Source organism: Helicoverpa zea, chromosome 23 (genome assembly GCF_022581195.2).
Source record: "Helicoverpa zea isolate HzStark_Cry1AcR chromosome 23, ilHelZeax1.1, whole genome shotgun sequence".
In the NCBI taxonomy this organism is placed as follows: Eukaryota; Metazoa; Arthropoda; class Insecta; order Lepidoptera; family Noctuidae; genus Helicoverpa; species Helicoverpa zea.
In genome coordinates, this window is record NC_061474.1 from 9,133,799 (window position 1) to 9,148,803 (window position 15,005).

The window sequence follows — 15,005 nt, forward strand, 5'->3', positions numbered from 1 at the left end:
TATCGACTATAGATGAAAATTATATAAATTAACAAAAATCATATTTTGCAAATTGAAAAGCCTAGAAGTCGGTGTCTAATGGATGTTACTAAGTTAATTTTGCCACCGACTTCTAGGCCGATGCACCTAAAATCAGTTTTTTTTTTGCTTTTTAGTGTTTTGGGAAGTCGGTTTAATTTTTTTGTAAAAAGGTTATTTATTTAAAGCATTTCAGTGATACGAATAGTTGTCACTATCCATACAAGTGGGAAGTTCTCATCAATACAAAGAATATAAGTCCAAACGAGGTATTTTACATATTCAGTTGTCGAGTTTCCTCGATTTTCTCTGGTCTCCATTATCAGGTCAGCTCCAAACCTTCACTATTGCAAAGGTCTTGTCAATACAAATAATTTAAGCCCAAACACGAGGTAGTTTACATATTCAGTTGTCGAGTTCCCTCGACCCTCCCTGGTCTCCATCATCAGGTCAGCTCCAAATCTTCACAGTTGAATAGTGCTTTTAGGCGTACACCAGAGTGTCAAGATTTTACCCTATATATGCCTACAACTTTTGAAGGTTGCCCTCGATTTCTCAGGGTTTCCATCATCAGATCCTGACCTGATGACTATGGGACCAACTGGCAGCTATTCCGAGTCGAACAAAAAAAGAATCACGTAAATCGGTCTATAAACCTCTGAGTAATCGATGTGTATGTGTAACCTCCTCCTTTTTGGGAAGTCGGTTAAAATGGAATAATTTTATCAAATTAGTGTATTGTCATCGGTCCTCAATAAATCTACAAAGTTTGAACGAAATCTGTCCGTTTAAAGTGGGTCAAAATCGCGCCCAAAGTCGGTTACAAACAAACATACAAACATACAGGTGAAGCTAATAAAAAGCGTGTAAAAATATACAAATCTGAACAAAAAATTGGGGGTATTACTTTGAATGGGTCTCTTGATGATTTAAGTTGCTATGAGTTACCCATACACTGCAAACTTTTTGTCGGCCAACAGTTTGTTTGGGCTTATCAATCAGTATGAAGATGAATGGTAACACGCACATTACGAAGATCGAAGGTAGCCGGTATCAGACCGACTGAAAACTTTGATTGGAATCAAGAATTTCTTTTACCAACATCGGATCAATTGTAACCTGACTGTTTAGTCTGCAGTGTGCTATTCTTAGGAGACGAGTAAAACGATTTGGGTGACAAATGGTAGACTGTGGCTGATCTCTAAAATTATCGGGACGTCAGGTGGAAAAATCTCGTCAATCTGGCTGGGAAACATAACTTTAGGGATTAAGTCTTTATGTGAATTTCATGAGGAATTACATAGGCTTTGCTGTTAGAATTTTGGACTTGATTCTTCCATGTATTGTTGTAGGGATTTTATATTCATTCTAATATTAACGATTCATTTAGCTATAGGGTTGGCATACACTTAATCTTTCACTTCATCATCTTCAGAGCCTTTTCCCAACTATGTGTTGGTCGGCTTCCAGTCTAACCGTATTCAGCTGAGTACCAGTGCTTTACATTTAATCTTTCACTTGTCTTGTACTAATGTGTTACGGACTTAAAAATACATAAACATAATACGATAACCAAAGACATGTTTTTTTTTTTTTTATAATTTAAGTGCAGTCTTTTCACCTTAATCAAATCTTACAAAAAGTCTCCTTAACACTGGTTTTTCCTACATGCAGTTTCATAAACATTTCTCCTAAGTAAGTTAACACCAGTTCCTCAAGGTGCCTTGGACATGTATTATAGGGATCACTTTTCTTCACTGCTATGCAGGAACAGCGATAAAGCCTTCAAGCAAATAAATTGCCCACAATCAATATCCCAGCGATATTCAGGTCATGGTTTCTGTTCTATACCACAATCTTCATCTTTGATTTGGCATTGAAGTATTAATGGACTGATTGCAGTTAAGTATCTATTATTTTATATATTTTTCTTGGTTGAGACCTTTAGTTGAGTTTCTAAGAGATTTCTCTTCTAATATTTAATCCATGTCCTTGTGTCAAGCTTTTTATCTATTTAAATAACTAAAGTGCAGTTTTTAATTCGTTGGTAGACACATAATTGTTAAGTAATATATAAATTGATTAATGCTCAATCCTCCATGTGAGAGGAGGCCTGTGCCCAGCAGTGGGACGATAAAAAGGCTGCAACAGAACAGATAGATACATAATTGTGAGAATCTTAAACGGACGAAATCACTAGCATTTATTTCATCTCTTATTTTTTTCTCTATTTCTTTTATATCTCTTGTATTTTTTTGTGAAAACTTGCTTTTCTTTCAAACACCCTGGTTTTTGATTGCCTCCTATTTTTGGAGACGGGGAATCATCAATCCCCCTCCCTCTGTGGGTGCAGTAAAGACGGGCTCAGATATTCACTGACTAAGACAGACTTCGGTCCTTTTGGAGACCTTTGTATACCAATTACCAGGACCATAGTTAAACCTTTCAAACAATCCCACTGACCTGGACTGATTCCTAGCTTTACGTTTTCCGAAATCAATAGAGAAAACTAAAAACTACAGCTTCTATAAAATTATGTTGTCTTCAAGTTATGTTGTCTTCTAAAGAAAAGCAAACTATTATTCTGGCTTCAGAATCAAAGATGTTCTACAAGTTACGTAGAATTCTTCAAGTTTTGCTGTTTAAGATTGTCCTGCTTTTATTCTATCTGTTGTATGGCTGGAAGTTTATAATACTTTGCTTAGATAACTTTAACTGAGTATGGAAGTTTCTGTTTAATCTTAGGCGCTTGGATGAAATGTAGTGGATTGCCTTGTGACCTAAAAGACGATCAGAGTACGCAATGTTGTGGGTCTTAGAATAGGTTTAAAGTTTGTTTGAAAGACATTAAGGTGTCTTCATATATTTTTGCTTACAGTTTTAAGGCAAAGGTTAGTTCAGAAGATGTGCAATTGTTTGGGTTTAAAATAATGTTATTTAGCGTCCTGAAGCAAGATCGGATAGTGATTTAAATCAGACAGCCAGATAAGGAGAGCATAATAAAGATTTTGCTACGTAGGCTGCAGTAGAAAAGCCCATACCCATCATTAGATTGAGAACGAAGATGATGATGAAGATGAAGATGAAGAATGAATGAATGAAGATGAAGATGTTATAAGTAAGTACGTAAGACCAGAATATCATTTTAAGATCCACCAGCGTAAAAATAACCAAAATCCTCCCATTCCTTAATGAGCGAAACTGAGGATTTTTTTGGTAGATAAGACGAGCAACTTTGATCAAATAAAAGAAAGCCCGAAGTTGCTTCGTAGAATCTGAAATAACCTAATGATTCATTTACGAAGAGTTCGCCTAAATGATAGAATAAAGTTGCGCTCGCTAAATCAATCAATTTGAATGAATTGACTGAAGGAATTTGTAAGTAGGTAAGACAGTTAGGTCTTGAAAATACATGACGATATAAGTTGAAAGTATTTTGAAATGATGTACAATGTAAGTGATATTAAAATTTTTAGTTGTTGCCAAAGCTGTACACCACAAAATATACAACTAAATCACACCATATCGCTCAATAAAATCGACCCAAGTCAGTCTAGAATTCTAAGCCGACCAACACCGCTTAGTCCATAGTGCAAACTAAATTATTTAGCCCAAATTAGTGAGACCGAAATCCATTAGATCAATGAATTACGGTTAGGTTAAATTAGTTCCGTCTAAGCTAGTTAGGATTAAGTTTGTGTAGGAAGTAAATCTTTAAGTCAGGTTCAAGGTTCCTAGTAAGACTTTTACGACGGCTGGTCTGATTATTTGTAAGCACGAAATTGTAAGGAAAAGTTTGATTAATTGGTTGATAAAAATATTTTTGTTCTATGTATTGTTTTGTGATAATTTAGTAGTGGTGCAGTTATAGATGAGTATGCAGTAGACATATAGAAGTATGCAGTACAGAATATAAGTAATATTCTAATAGAGTAGTCTGATAGTGTAGTTCTAATAGAGTAATAAAGTAGGTAGATAATATTACCTACATCCTCTACTGCATACTCTATCGGTTGCATTATTTAACTACCGGGTCGCGTTGGCTTGTATAAATACCTAAACCTTCATCATGAATCACTCTTAACTATTCATGGAACCGCATGAATATTTGTGCTTTTAGGTTTATCGCGAATTTGTGCAGTATCCTCATATATCGTCACAAATAAGTAATCTGCTTTACACTCGTATTTTACAGTCTAATGAAGTGTCTAAATAAAAATTGAGGTAAAAAAAATCTTTAAAAACAAGCTTTTATTTAAATGCGCTAAAAATAAAAAAATAAACTTTTACTGTAACTTTACTGATTTATGTTTTAAAAGCTTGTCGCGAGATTTAAGTACTCGTATTTACTTTCTTAGTAAAATCGCGACAAGCTTTTAAAACATAAATCAGTAAAGTTACAGTAAAAGTTTATTTTTTTATTTTTAGCGCATTTAAATAAAAGCTTGTTTTTAAAGATTTTTTTTACCTCAATTTATTTTATACTTTTTAGTTTTGATTTGGTAAAGTGCACTTTATTCTACTTGCCTGTCATGGGATACCCATAGGTATGGATGGGATTGAAAAAAATAGGTTATTCACCATTTTGTAGCGGCGGCTATCTTGGATTTTTATTTCGTAAAGTGCGATGTGTTCTACTTGTCAATCCCTTTCATTTGATACCCATATTGTATAGGTACTTTAAAAATAACTAGTCCGCCATCTTGTATATTTAGACATGTTGGATTTAGGATGACGTCACATAGCTTAACATGCATTGTCATCCAAACTAAACATGTATGCAAAATTGCAGCTCAATCGGTTGAGGGCAAGTGCCTTAAAATTGAGTTGTAAAATTCCACCCGAACACACATAGTTACATACATACATACATACATACATACATACATTGCAAGTTAAATAAAAGCTTGTAAAAACCGGCCAAGTGCGAGTCGGATTCGCGCACGAAGGGTTCCGTACCAACAAGAAATCAGGTTTGTTGTATGGGAGCCCCCTAAAACATTTATTTTATTCCAGTTTTCAGTATTTTGTTGTTAAAGCGGCAACAGAAATACTTCATCTGTGAAAATTTTAACTCTCTAACTATCATGGTTCATGAGATACAGCCCGGTGACAGACGGACGGACGGCCGGACAGGAATAAAAATTAATACAATTAAAGCAAAAAATCCAATAAGTAAACTAATTCGCTAGAAAACCAGAAAAGATACGGAGATCTTTTCCTTTCCTTTTATTAGCGTATCTTTTATCTTCATTACGGGAATCCTCTCTAGTTAAACACTTACATTTGTATGCAAACCGTCTTAATGTTTCCGAGCGGAATTACTTTTTATTGAAAGAGTTTTTTTTTTTCATTTTTCATTTGTTAAAAGAGGATTACGAAGACCGATAAGTTGATTGTGGCACTTAAAGTGTTTAACTAACTGGAGACGCCATGAAAATATGCGAATAAAGGTACAGATGAACGGCGTAGCTGCAGCTCGGCTCTTGGTAGGCAGCTGCAAGTTCGCTGTCCCCCTGCTGTTTTCTTATAGGTACTGATAGTCATCATCATCGTCATCATCTCAGCCCTAGGACGTCCACTGCTGAACATAAGCCTCCCCCTTAGATCTCCACAGATACCTGTTGGAGGCGACCTGCATCCAGCGTCTTCCGGCGACTTTTATAAGGTCGTCTGTCCACCTTGTTGGTGGTACTGATATTACAAAATGTTATATACGAAAGTCGATTTAAGAGTCAAATTCAAATGACAAGTTAATTGTTAGGTCCTAGCGCCGTGCAGTGCTGTTCATTTGCGCCACGGCCTTAAGACTGCCAATGATGGCTGCTTATGCATTTTCGATCACATAGTTACACACAGACGGTTCACGACAAAATTGACAAACATTTGCATAAACTTCACGCACACGTTTACATAGAGTAGATAAACCTAAAAGAAAACGTAAATTGCGTCTCCAGTTAGTTGTGGTAAGGATAAAAATATAAAACCTTTTTTGTTTGCTGTAGCTTAGAATAGTTGCACGGGTTATTGATCAGTTTCTGAGCTGTGGGACTTAGTTACATAATCCCTTTAACCGCTTGAAGGTATATACTGTTGACACGTTTACTATTACAGAGAAAAACTTGAAAACTGCTGGGTTAAATACCATAGCGCTCATTAAATAAATACTTAGCCGTTTTTTGCGGTCGGTTTGATTGTCAACTATCAAAACGACTGCTAAAACTAACGACCCGTTTAAAACTTACTTATGTGTGTTATCATGACTACTGAGCCTATTTATAAATATAATTTCGGATTTTTATTTGTATATTGAGATTTTCTCTTGTTCTATATGCAATTTGACTTCAGTTGGTATAACATCTTTTTAACTGAAAACCGTTTAATTTAGTCTCCTTCATACACTAACGAAAATCAAACCTTTAAGTATACAGGGTTACTGGTAAGTAGACCGCATCCTTTCATGAGGTGATAGTATAGGTCAATACGGACAAATTTGACCATGGGATACACTGGGCAAAAGTTAACCCGTTTCAAGATAATCGAATTTCAAGATCAGTCGTCTAGGTCTCGTTTTTGTGGATTTTTGTATGTTTTTGGATAGAAGATGAATCACTTCATAATAACAAACCATAAAACTGTACAAATCACAGAGGAAATTATAGCGAACAGCAAGTACTTTTTTAGTAGCCATTTTCTCAAAAATATTACTCTTCAGTTTTTTGTGCAGAATACTTAAAAAACATCTACATTTATCTAGCTATGCAAAAAGGCACAAAACACACACAAATCTGCAAAAACGAGACTTTTAACTAATAATAAAAATTTATACGTGTACCTAGACGACTTGTTAAGAAAAGATCTTAAAATTCGATTGTCTAGAAACGGGTTAACTTTTGCCCAGTGTATCCCATGGTCAAATTTGTCCGTATTGACCTATACTATCACCTCATGAAAGGATGCGGTCTACTTACCAGTAACCCTGTATAGTATACCTTAACATATTTTTTCTCACTGAAGGCCTATACAGCGATAATAAGACCTCAAACGACCAACGTCGATCACTGACAATTATTCATGACCCGCCATTTTGTTCCACCATAGTCCATTACAAACGCCAGCTCAGACCATGGAGAACAAAATGACTAGCGGAGGTGCCATAACGGAAAATCTGCTAAGAAAGTAGCGCGACAAAATGCGGGTGTTCGAGGGACGAGAAACGTTACTCTCAACACTTTTACACACCTTTTTTGGTCCCGATCATTTTTTGTTATACCAAAAGTCGTTGACAGATGTCTCAAAGTGTGTGAGTGAGTTCACTCGTGAGTCGTGAGTGATCGTTTTGGTTATGCCCACTGTACGTTTTTGAGCTAGAAGAAGGCATCTGACCTACCTGCATTATAGCATCTCCGCTATCTTTCCTTACTCCGTGCGCTGCGCAGACACATTAATTAATTAAAATGGCGGCCACATAAAGTTTATTGCTTGATATTTGACGTGTATAACGCCATAACTTTTATGATAAAACACTCTACACATACCGGGCTGTGTTTAATATTGGCGTTTAGCTGATACTGGGTTAGGCAGGTTTTGTTTATATCGTGGACTGCGTGAAATTGGTACAGACGGACTACAAAAACTTAAACATCTGTTGAACTCTTGTCCAAAAAACGTCTGACTGCAAAATGGACCTTATTTCAACGTCATGATTTGAAATTTGTTTAGACAAGTGTTCAACAGATGTTTAAAATTTTTTGTGGTACGACGGTTTTGTGAAGTTTTAATAGCTATCTCGATGGAACTAAGTATAGCCTGTTATAAAATAAGATAACAGCCACTACATGTGCATCACATGTAGTGATTTTGTTTAAAAAATTGGTCCCATGGTTCCTATAAACTTAAGAAAACACAAACATTACTTCTTTGTAATATAAAACTCGCTCAAATATTATCATTTTTTGTAAACAAGATAGAAGAAGACACAGATAATTTTGTGGGAATAATTCTATTCCTCTCGTTCAGTGATATTAAGTTCAGTTATCGCAAAGTAATAGGTATCTATGTTTACTTTGAAAATAGGTTTCAAATACTAAGATCCTAATCAAGAATTTGAAACGTATGAAAACGTTGTGCATGAAAAAAGTTAACGAATATGTCAAAAATATGTAAATATAGCAGCAACCAATTCCTTTCACAATTACCCGTGTAACAATAAAACTAAAACAAACCAGAACTGTTTAAATAAAGTACCCACATTTTCCGTTATCCGAATTCTCTCAAAGATTAAAATAAAAGATAATACTCTACGGTTATTTGAATGAGAAATTCAAAATGACAGGGGTTGAAAAAGGTACATTTTGGCTACTCTGAAAGGTTGCCATTATGCTTAATAGCTGAAAGGATTTTTCGCGGACGGATTGCAAACTGAACCGTACGTACTTAGGGAGGCCATACAAAGACCTTTTTTCGAAAGTCCTCCTTTTTAAAAAGCATTAACAAAAGATTTAAACAATGTAGCTGAAGGGTTGGGCTGAGGTACACGAGTTCTTGGAACACTGGTATTTTTGCCAATTTTGTTAAGTCCCTTATCGAGGTCCTTTTTAAGCACGTGTTAACCCTGTAGCCAAAAATATATATTTCTAGGTACTAAAGAAATAAATTGAAAAAAATACTTTGGTAAGCCTGCCTTATCTGAGATCTGAACCTACGATAAAGCTGAATAAAAAAAAAACGGCAAAGAAAAAGGACGAAATCAAAAATATTTTTTTATAAAAAATGCAAACAATTTCTTTCTATCGAACTCAAACGAAATATTTTATACCATAAGTACCAATATTTACATTCAGCAAAAAAAATGTTGACCAATCGACAAACAATAAAAAAGTGCGAAATATTGAAAATATTCTATTAAAAAAAAAACAAAACAAACTCGGTATTCTGACCTTCTTCGGAGAGGAATCTCCCGAAATGGCTTAGTAGGGCTTTTATGGTTTTCCGATATATTCCTCACACTTATATTTCAAAAATAAAAGGAAAATATCTTTCTTGGAATGGAGAAAACCTTCACGTAACACGTAGAAAATCACTTGAAAAATTCTTTTTAAGAATTATTACTGCGATTTTTAGTTCTGACAATTTATGTTCGTATGAAATATGAGGAAGATCATCATTTGTCTGGCCTTTTTCCTGACAATTTTGGGGTTGGTTTCCAGTATATTCGGAAGCAGTTGAATACCAGCGATTTACATTGAGCGACCTGCTTATGTGACCACCTCAACCCAGACCTGGGCGACTCAATAGCTCTTGGTAAAACTGGTTGTCAGACTTTTAACTTACCAGTAACGACTGCCAAAGATGGTACAAATCAATCAATCAATCAATCAATCAATCGTTTATTATTTCACTTTGTACATAATTTTACAATATTTCGCTTAATTCTAAAAAGTGCTGATGTAAGATTTGCCTGAACTAGGTAAAAACCTGTGTCTCAGGCGTAAAAGTGCTTATTATAATATATCTAGTAGCGAAATTAACATTTCACAATAAATTGCTATAGTAATTAAAAAGTAGGTTACTGTGACAAATAAAGTGTTATTATACATATTTATACTAATGCTTACATACTAATTTATTTCAATTATAATATCTAGGTAATTTTGATTTACTACAGTCGGCAATTCTGCGGTCTGGTCAAAAACAAGCCTTGCAAATAATTTCAACATTATTTTTTTACAACTATAGTCATTTAAATTTACAGATCGTGTATAGTAATTTATTAAAATGTATAAAAGTTTCCTTAAAACGAATAAGTAATCAAACTAACTAAAAGTAAAACATAATAGTATGTACCGTGTAAAGATGATTAAGAGGTAAATATAATCTAGTATTTGGCGCTATCAGGCACCTCCATAATCTATAGAGTTGATATATCTATATTCTGCGGCTTTTCTAGGAGGGCAATCCAAATCTCCCGTCTTATGGTTGCAGGGTTTTTTATAGCGCTTGCAGGTTGCACAGTTTGGAGGGTTTTCCTTAGAGGAGCACTCTTGTGTCGCGTGTCCGTCTGCTCCACAGTGGCCACAAGTAGAGGTGATGGATTTGCAAGTCTTAGATGCATGACCATACTGCTGACACTTGAAGCACCGAGTCACAAGGGTGAAATCATGTACCGGGCATGACGTCCAGTTTATGTAAAGCCTGTTCTGATTCACTAGGGCTTTCCGGACGCTGGCTGGTACTTCAACAATGTAGTTGCAGCTGTCAGCTTCCCTTTTCCCTGATTTGTGGCTTAATTTAATTGAGGTCAGAAAGGTATCCTTGGTCAATGTTGGATGTTTGTCTGCAATGTTTTGTTCGTAAATACTTTTAAATACTTCTTTCTCTGCCATGTCAGTAGGTACCCCAATAATTATAATACGGGGCTTCCGCTTTCGAGGTTCATCGACAGTAAGTGCAGAAGTGGAACTCTCGACAGTCTGCTTCAATTTTAGGATGTCATCCTTGGTTTCCGTGCTTATGATAACACCTCCATTTCTTATTTTGCGAAGGCCACGTACCTTTAGTTTCATTTCCTCAGGGCACACAATTTTTTGAACTAAAGTTTTGGTCTCTTCACTGGTCTTGGTTTGGTCACTAGGGTATATAGCGACTGAGCTAGTTGCGTGAGGTCGAATAAGGCTTTTTGTACCCTTCACCATGTCTGCAAAGGTAGTGCTTTCAGAATTTTGTTTGATGAGAGTGTCCTGTAGTTTCTGCTTGATCTCAGTCAAACTAATCGCGAGGTCTTGATTTTCCTTTAACGTTTGTAGGGTGGCGTAGTTTTGGAGGGCTTTATGTTTCAATGACTGATATTGCACAGCCATTTGAGAAACTCCATATCCCACTTTGCGACAAAGGTTACTCACTCTAAGTTTTTGTTCGGAGTTCATCTTGCCTTCCGAAACTGTGGTCGATACCTCATTCAAGCACTGCTCAATGCTAGACATCCAGGACTGAATTTCAGGAGTAGAAAAAACCTCCGTTGTTTCATCCTGTGCGTGACTTCTAGGTGTTGCTGCTGATGGTGAAGAGCGATGTGGCAGTCCGCCACGGTGGGAGGGGCTGCTATCCATAATTGTAGATGATCACTTTTTGTCCATATTTGTAATAAAAACTGTGTAATTGTATTTAACACAACAAAAACGCTAAGTGTCTAAAACTAGGTCACAATAAAAAAATGTTAATTAAGCTATTTTTAAGTTGCTTCGATGAGCACGTCTGTATTCGTCGAATAATGAATCCATAATGATCCAAATGACAGCCGGGACCCATCACTGCCCGGATAACTAGGTTGAGAAGGTAATTTAGGCAGCCGCTCATTGTAAAACACTGGTACTCAGCTACATACGGTTAGACTGGAAACCGATTCCAACATAGTTGGGTAAAGGCTAGGCAGATGATGAGTTAATAAAATGTATCCTCGCATTATTGTTTTACAACATATAGAAGATTAGAAAACTACCCTACTGAAGTACTTTAGTAAGTAGTAGTAGTTTGGTTCAGCATAATAATATTACTTCCTACCCATAAAAGGTTTTATTTTCTATTTTATAGCCGTTTTATATTCTTTCCAATACGATGAGTTTGTACCTTTACAGAATACCTGAATTTTTCGCCTGGAAGCCTAAGGTATTCTGTTTTATGGGTTTTTTATTAAGTTTTCCTAAATATATTCGTAACTACAGGAAGTTAACACAGTTTTTATTACATACAGCCTAAATAGACGGTTTTATATAATGGTGCTATAAAAAAAGTTATAAATAAATAATGTTGTACAAAGCTGAACGCTATATTCTAACAAAGTATATAAGGTGTATTTCCTGACTCTAAGAATACTAGCTTCTTTTTAGGGAATGGCTTGTATTTGTTATAAATAAATATGAAAACTCGGAAAAAAAAAAATTAATGCAAGATTCTCGGTCTATCTTTTCGTTTTTACGCCAAAACTGCTGAACAGAATTTGGTACTCAGATAGTTTAGTAAAGTTCGAGAAAGGAAATTATATGCATTTTTTTTTATCTAGGTGAGAAAAATAAGTACCTCCAGTCGTGGGTGGAACCGCGGACAACAGTCACTGTCTTAAATAAAAAAACTAAATAATTCTAAAGAAGCCAGAAAGTCTACCAAATTCAAAGCTTACAGGTAAAAATTTCATATGCTAAAAGTTTCTACACGTAATCCCCAGTGCATTTTCATTTCTTTTCGATTTCACATCGTATATATCTTTTTCCTAACTTATTTATATTCGTGCTCTTCAAGCTCTAAGGGATTTTAATGTACTACGGACATTCCCTTTTGGATTCAGAGTGCCTAGTGCGAGTTGAACAAAATTTTGCGAATGACTTCACTGTCGAGTTTAGCGAGTCAACTTCAAACGAACCGAATGCAATATTTAAGCGAGTGCGAGTTGCCATCTCGCAAATTACTCGCATCACGTTTCCTCACGGCGAATAGCGATGATCATTTTTGTTAGGTTGGTGTTCCGTTCGCTTGGTGGGATAAACCTACCAAATTTAGAAAGATGTCATTTTAGCATGTAATCGTATGGGACGACTGTCTTTCAAAATTTTTGGGGTTATTGTTTGGATGTTTTGTTTATGTTTGACGCGACGCCCGAAAAAAGTTTTTAGTTGTTTTAAATTAATTAATTTAAAATGAAGACAAGTTCTTGTCTAGCACCTGGAGTGCTAGGGAAGCTTATATATTTCTATGAGTCAGAACCTCAGTTACTTGTTCTAAATACACACTGCACATTTTTTGGGATACGTGCTTTGCTTCTGTAATTGGCCGTTGATAGGATCCAGTAGCAAAAAAGAATAAAGCGGTAAGCACCTGCAAATAAAAGAAGGAGAAAGTTTCTTCAATCATATACATACCTAGTTTTGTTTTGGAAATTGATATTGTAACTTACATGAATTGATAAATAGGTACCTTATGTTCCAAGGAAACACGTAGAGTGGATTTTAGATTTGTGCTTTGTCTCAGTTAACTGCTCAAGAACTTAAAAATCTTCTTGGACAATCTATATCTATGTCTAAATTGCGTCTCCGTGAGGTGAACTAACGAATTAAAAAATGCGCAAGCCCTTGCCCCAATTCTGGCGCTTTTGTTGCGTTCATCTTGGGCCTTTGCGGCCGCAAACATCCTCCGAGCAAAGAAAAAGCGTCCTGCCATATTTTTGGTATTATTTTCACTAAATAAAAACTTAATTGTTGATATACGAATATCTCCTCACTTCACTTTCACCACAAAAATCTTTGTGAGAACTTTTTGGTTAAATTCGATCGCGTTTGTATTTATTTACTATTCGATCTGTCAAAATCTGAATCTCGCACTCGCATCACGGCAGAAATAAACCAATCCCGTGCCTGTCACGTTCACTTGAGAGTCCGAGCGATTCGATTTCGAAAATTTGTAAACTGGCACTCGCTACTTTAGGTTCTAATTTTTGACACTAGGCGGAGCTGTTTTTGTTCCATACAAATCTTAGTATACGCGCTCTCATGTGAGTCCGTAAATAAATTCACGAAAACTCGCACTAAGCACTCAGAGTGCCTAGTGCGAGTTGAACAAAATTTTGCGAATGACTTCACTGTCGAGTTTAGCGAGTCAACTTCAAACCAACCGAATGCAATATTTAAGCGAGTGCGAGTTGCCATCTCGCAAATTACTCGCATCACGTTTCCTCACGGCGAATAGCGATGATCATTTTTATTAGGTTGGTGTTCCGTTCGCTTGGTGGGATAAACCTACCAAATTTAGAAAGACGTCATTTTAGCATGTAATCGTATGGGACGACTGTCTTTCAAAATTTTTGGGGTTATTGTTTGACGCGACGCCCGAAAAAAGTTTTTAGTTGTTTTAAATTAATTAATTTAAAATGAAGACAAGTTCTTGTCTAGCACCTGGAGTGCTAGGGAAGCTTATATATTTCTATGAGTCAGAACCTCAGTTACTTGTTCTAAATACACACTGCACATTTTTTGGGATACGTGCTTTGCTTCTCTAATTGGCCTTTGATAGGATCCAGTGGCAAAAAATAATAAAGCGGTAACCACCTGCAAATAAAAGAAGGAGAAAGTTTCTTCAATCATATACATACCTAGTTTTGTTTTGGAAATTGATATTGTAACTTACATGAATTGATAAATAGGTACCTTATGTTCCAAGGAAACACGTAGAGTGGATTTTAGATTTGTGCTTTGTCTCAGTTAACTGCACAAGAACTTAAAAATCTTCTTGGACAATCTATATCTATGTCTAAATTGCGTCTCCGTGAGGTGAACTAACGAATTAAAAAATGCGCAAGCCCTTGCCCCAATTCTGGCGCTTTTGTTGCGTTCATCTTGGGCCTTTGCGGCCGCAAACATCCTCCGAGCAAAGAAAAAGCGTCCTGCCATATTTTTGGTATTATTTTCACTAAATAAAAACTTAATTGTTGATATACGAATATCTCCTCACTTCACTTTCACCACAAAAATCTTCGTGAGAACTTTTTGGTTAAATTCGATCGCGTTTGTATTTATTTACTATTCGATCTGTCAAAATCTGAATCTCGCACTCGCATCACGGCAGAAATAAACCAATCCCGTGCCTGTCACGTTCACTTGAGAGTCCGAGCGATTCGATTTCGAAAATTTGTAAACTGGCACTCGCTACTTTAGGTTCCAATTTTTGACACTAGGCGGAGCTGTTTTTGTTCCATACAAATCTTAGTATACGCGCTCTCATGTGAGTCCGTAAATAAATTCACGAAAACTCGCACTAAGCACTCAGTACTACGAAATTCTGCTTTAAATATACATGTGTGTTGATCCTTATAAATGTTAATAATGTGTTGTGTGTTTTGAGACTTGAACTATAAGTAATACTAAACACACTGCTCGGTATGTTTACCTTTATTTTCGAAATGTAGCAAAAAACTAATTGCAATTTATGTAAATACCATATCT

General features: G+C 35.9%; 2 protein-coding genes across 4 annotated transcripts in view; both read right to left on the reverse strand.

Annotated features, from left to right (window-relative positions):
- Nucleotides 1-15,005, reverse strand: part of LOC124641823 (neuropeptide F receptor) — a 101,970-nt gene that overhangs the window by 13,418 nt on the left and 73,547 nt on the right. The gene's annotated exons all lie outside the window — the stretch shown is intronic.
- On the reverse strand, nucleotides 9,912-11,275 carry LOC124641822. The gene has a single exon (XM_047180053.1). It carries the CDS (start codon nucleotides 11,124-11,126, stop codon nucleotides 9,912-9,914), a length of 1,215 nt encoding a protein of 404 aa, XP_047036009.1. The 5' UTR covers nucleotides 11,127-11,275.

Bases quoted from the DNA above. Each gene is read 5' to 3' on its own strand.
- LOC124641822 (XM_047180053.1), bottom strand. From the start codon at position 11,126: ATGGATAGCAGCCCCTCCCACCGTGGCGGACTGCCACATCGCTCTTCA.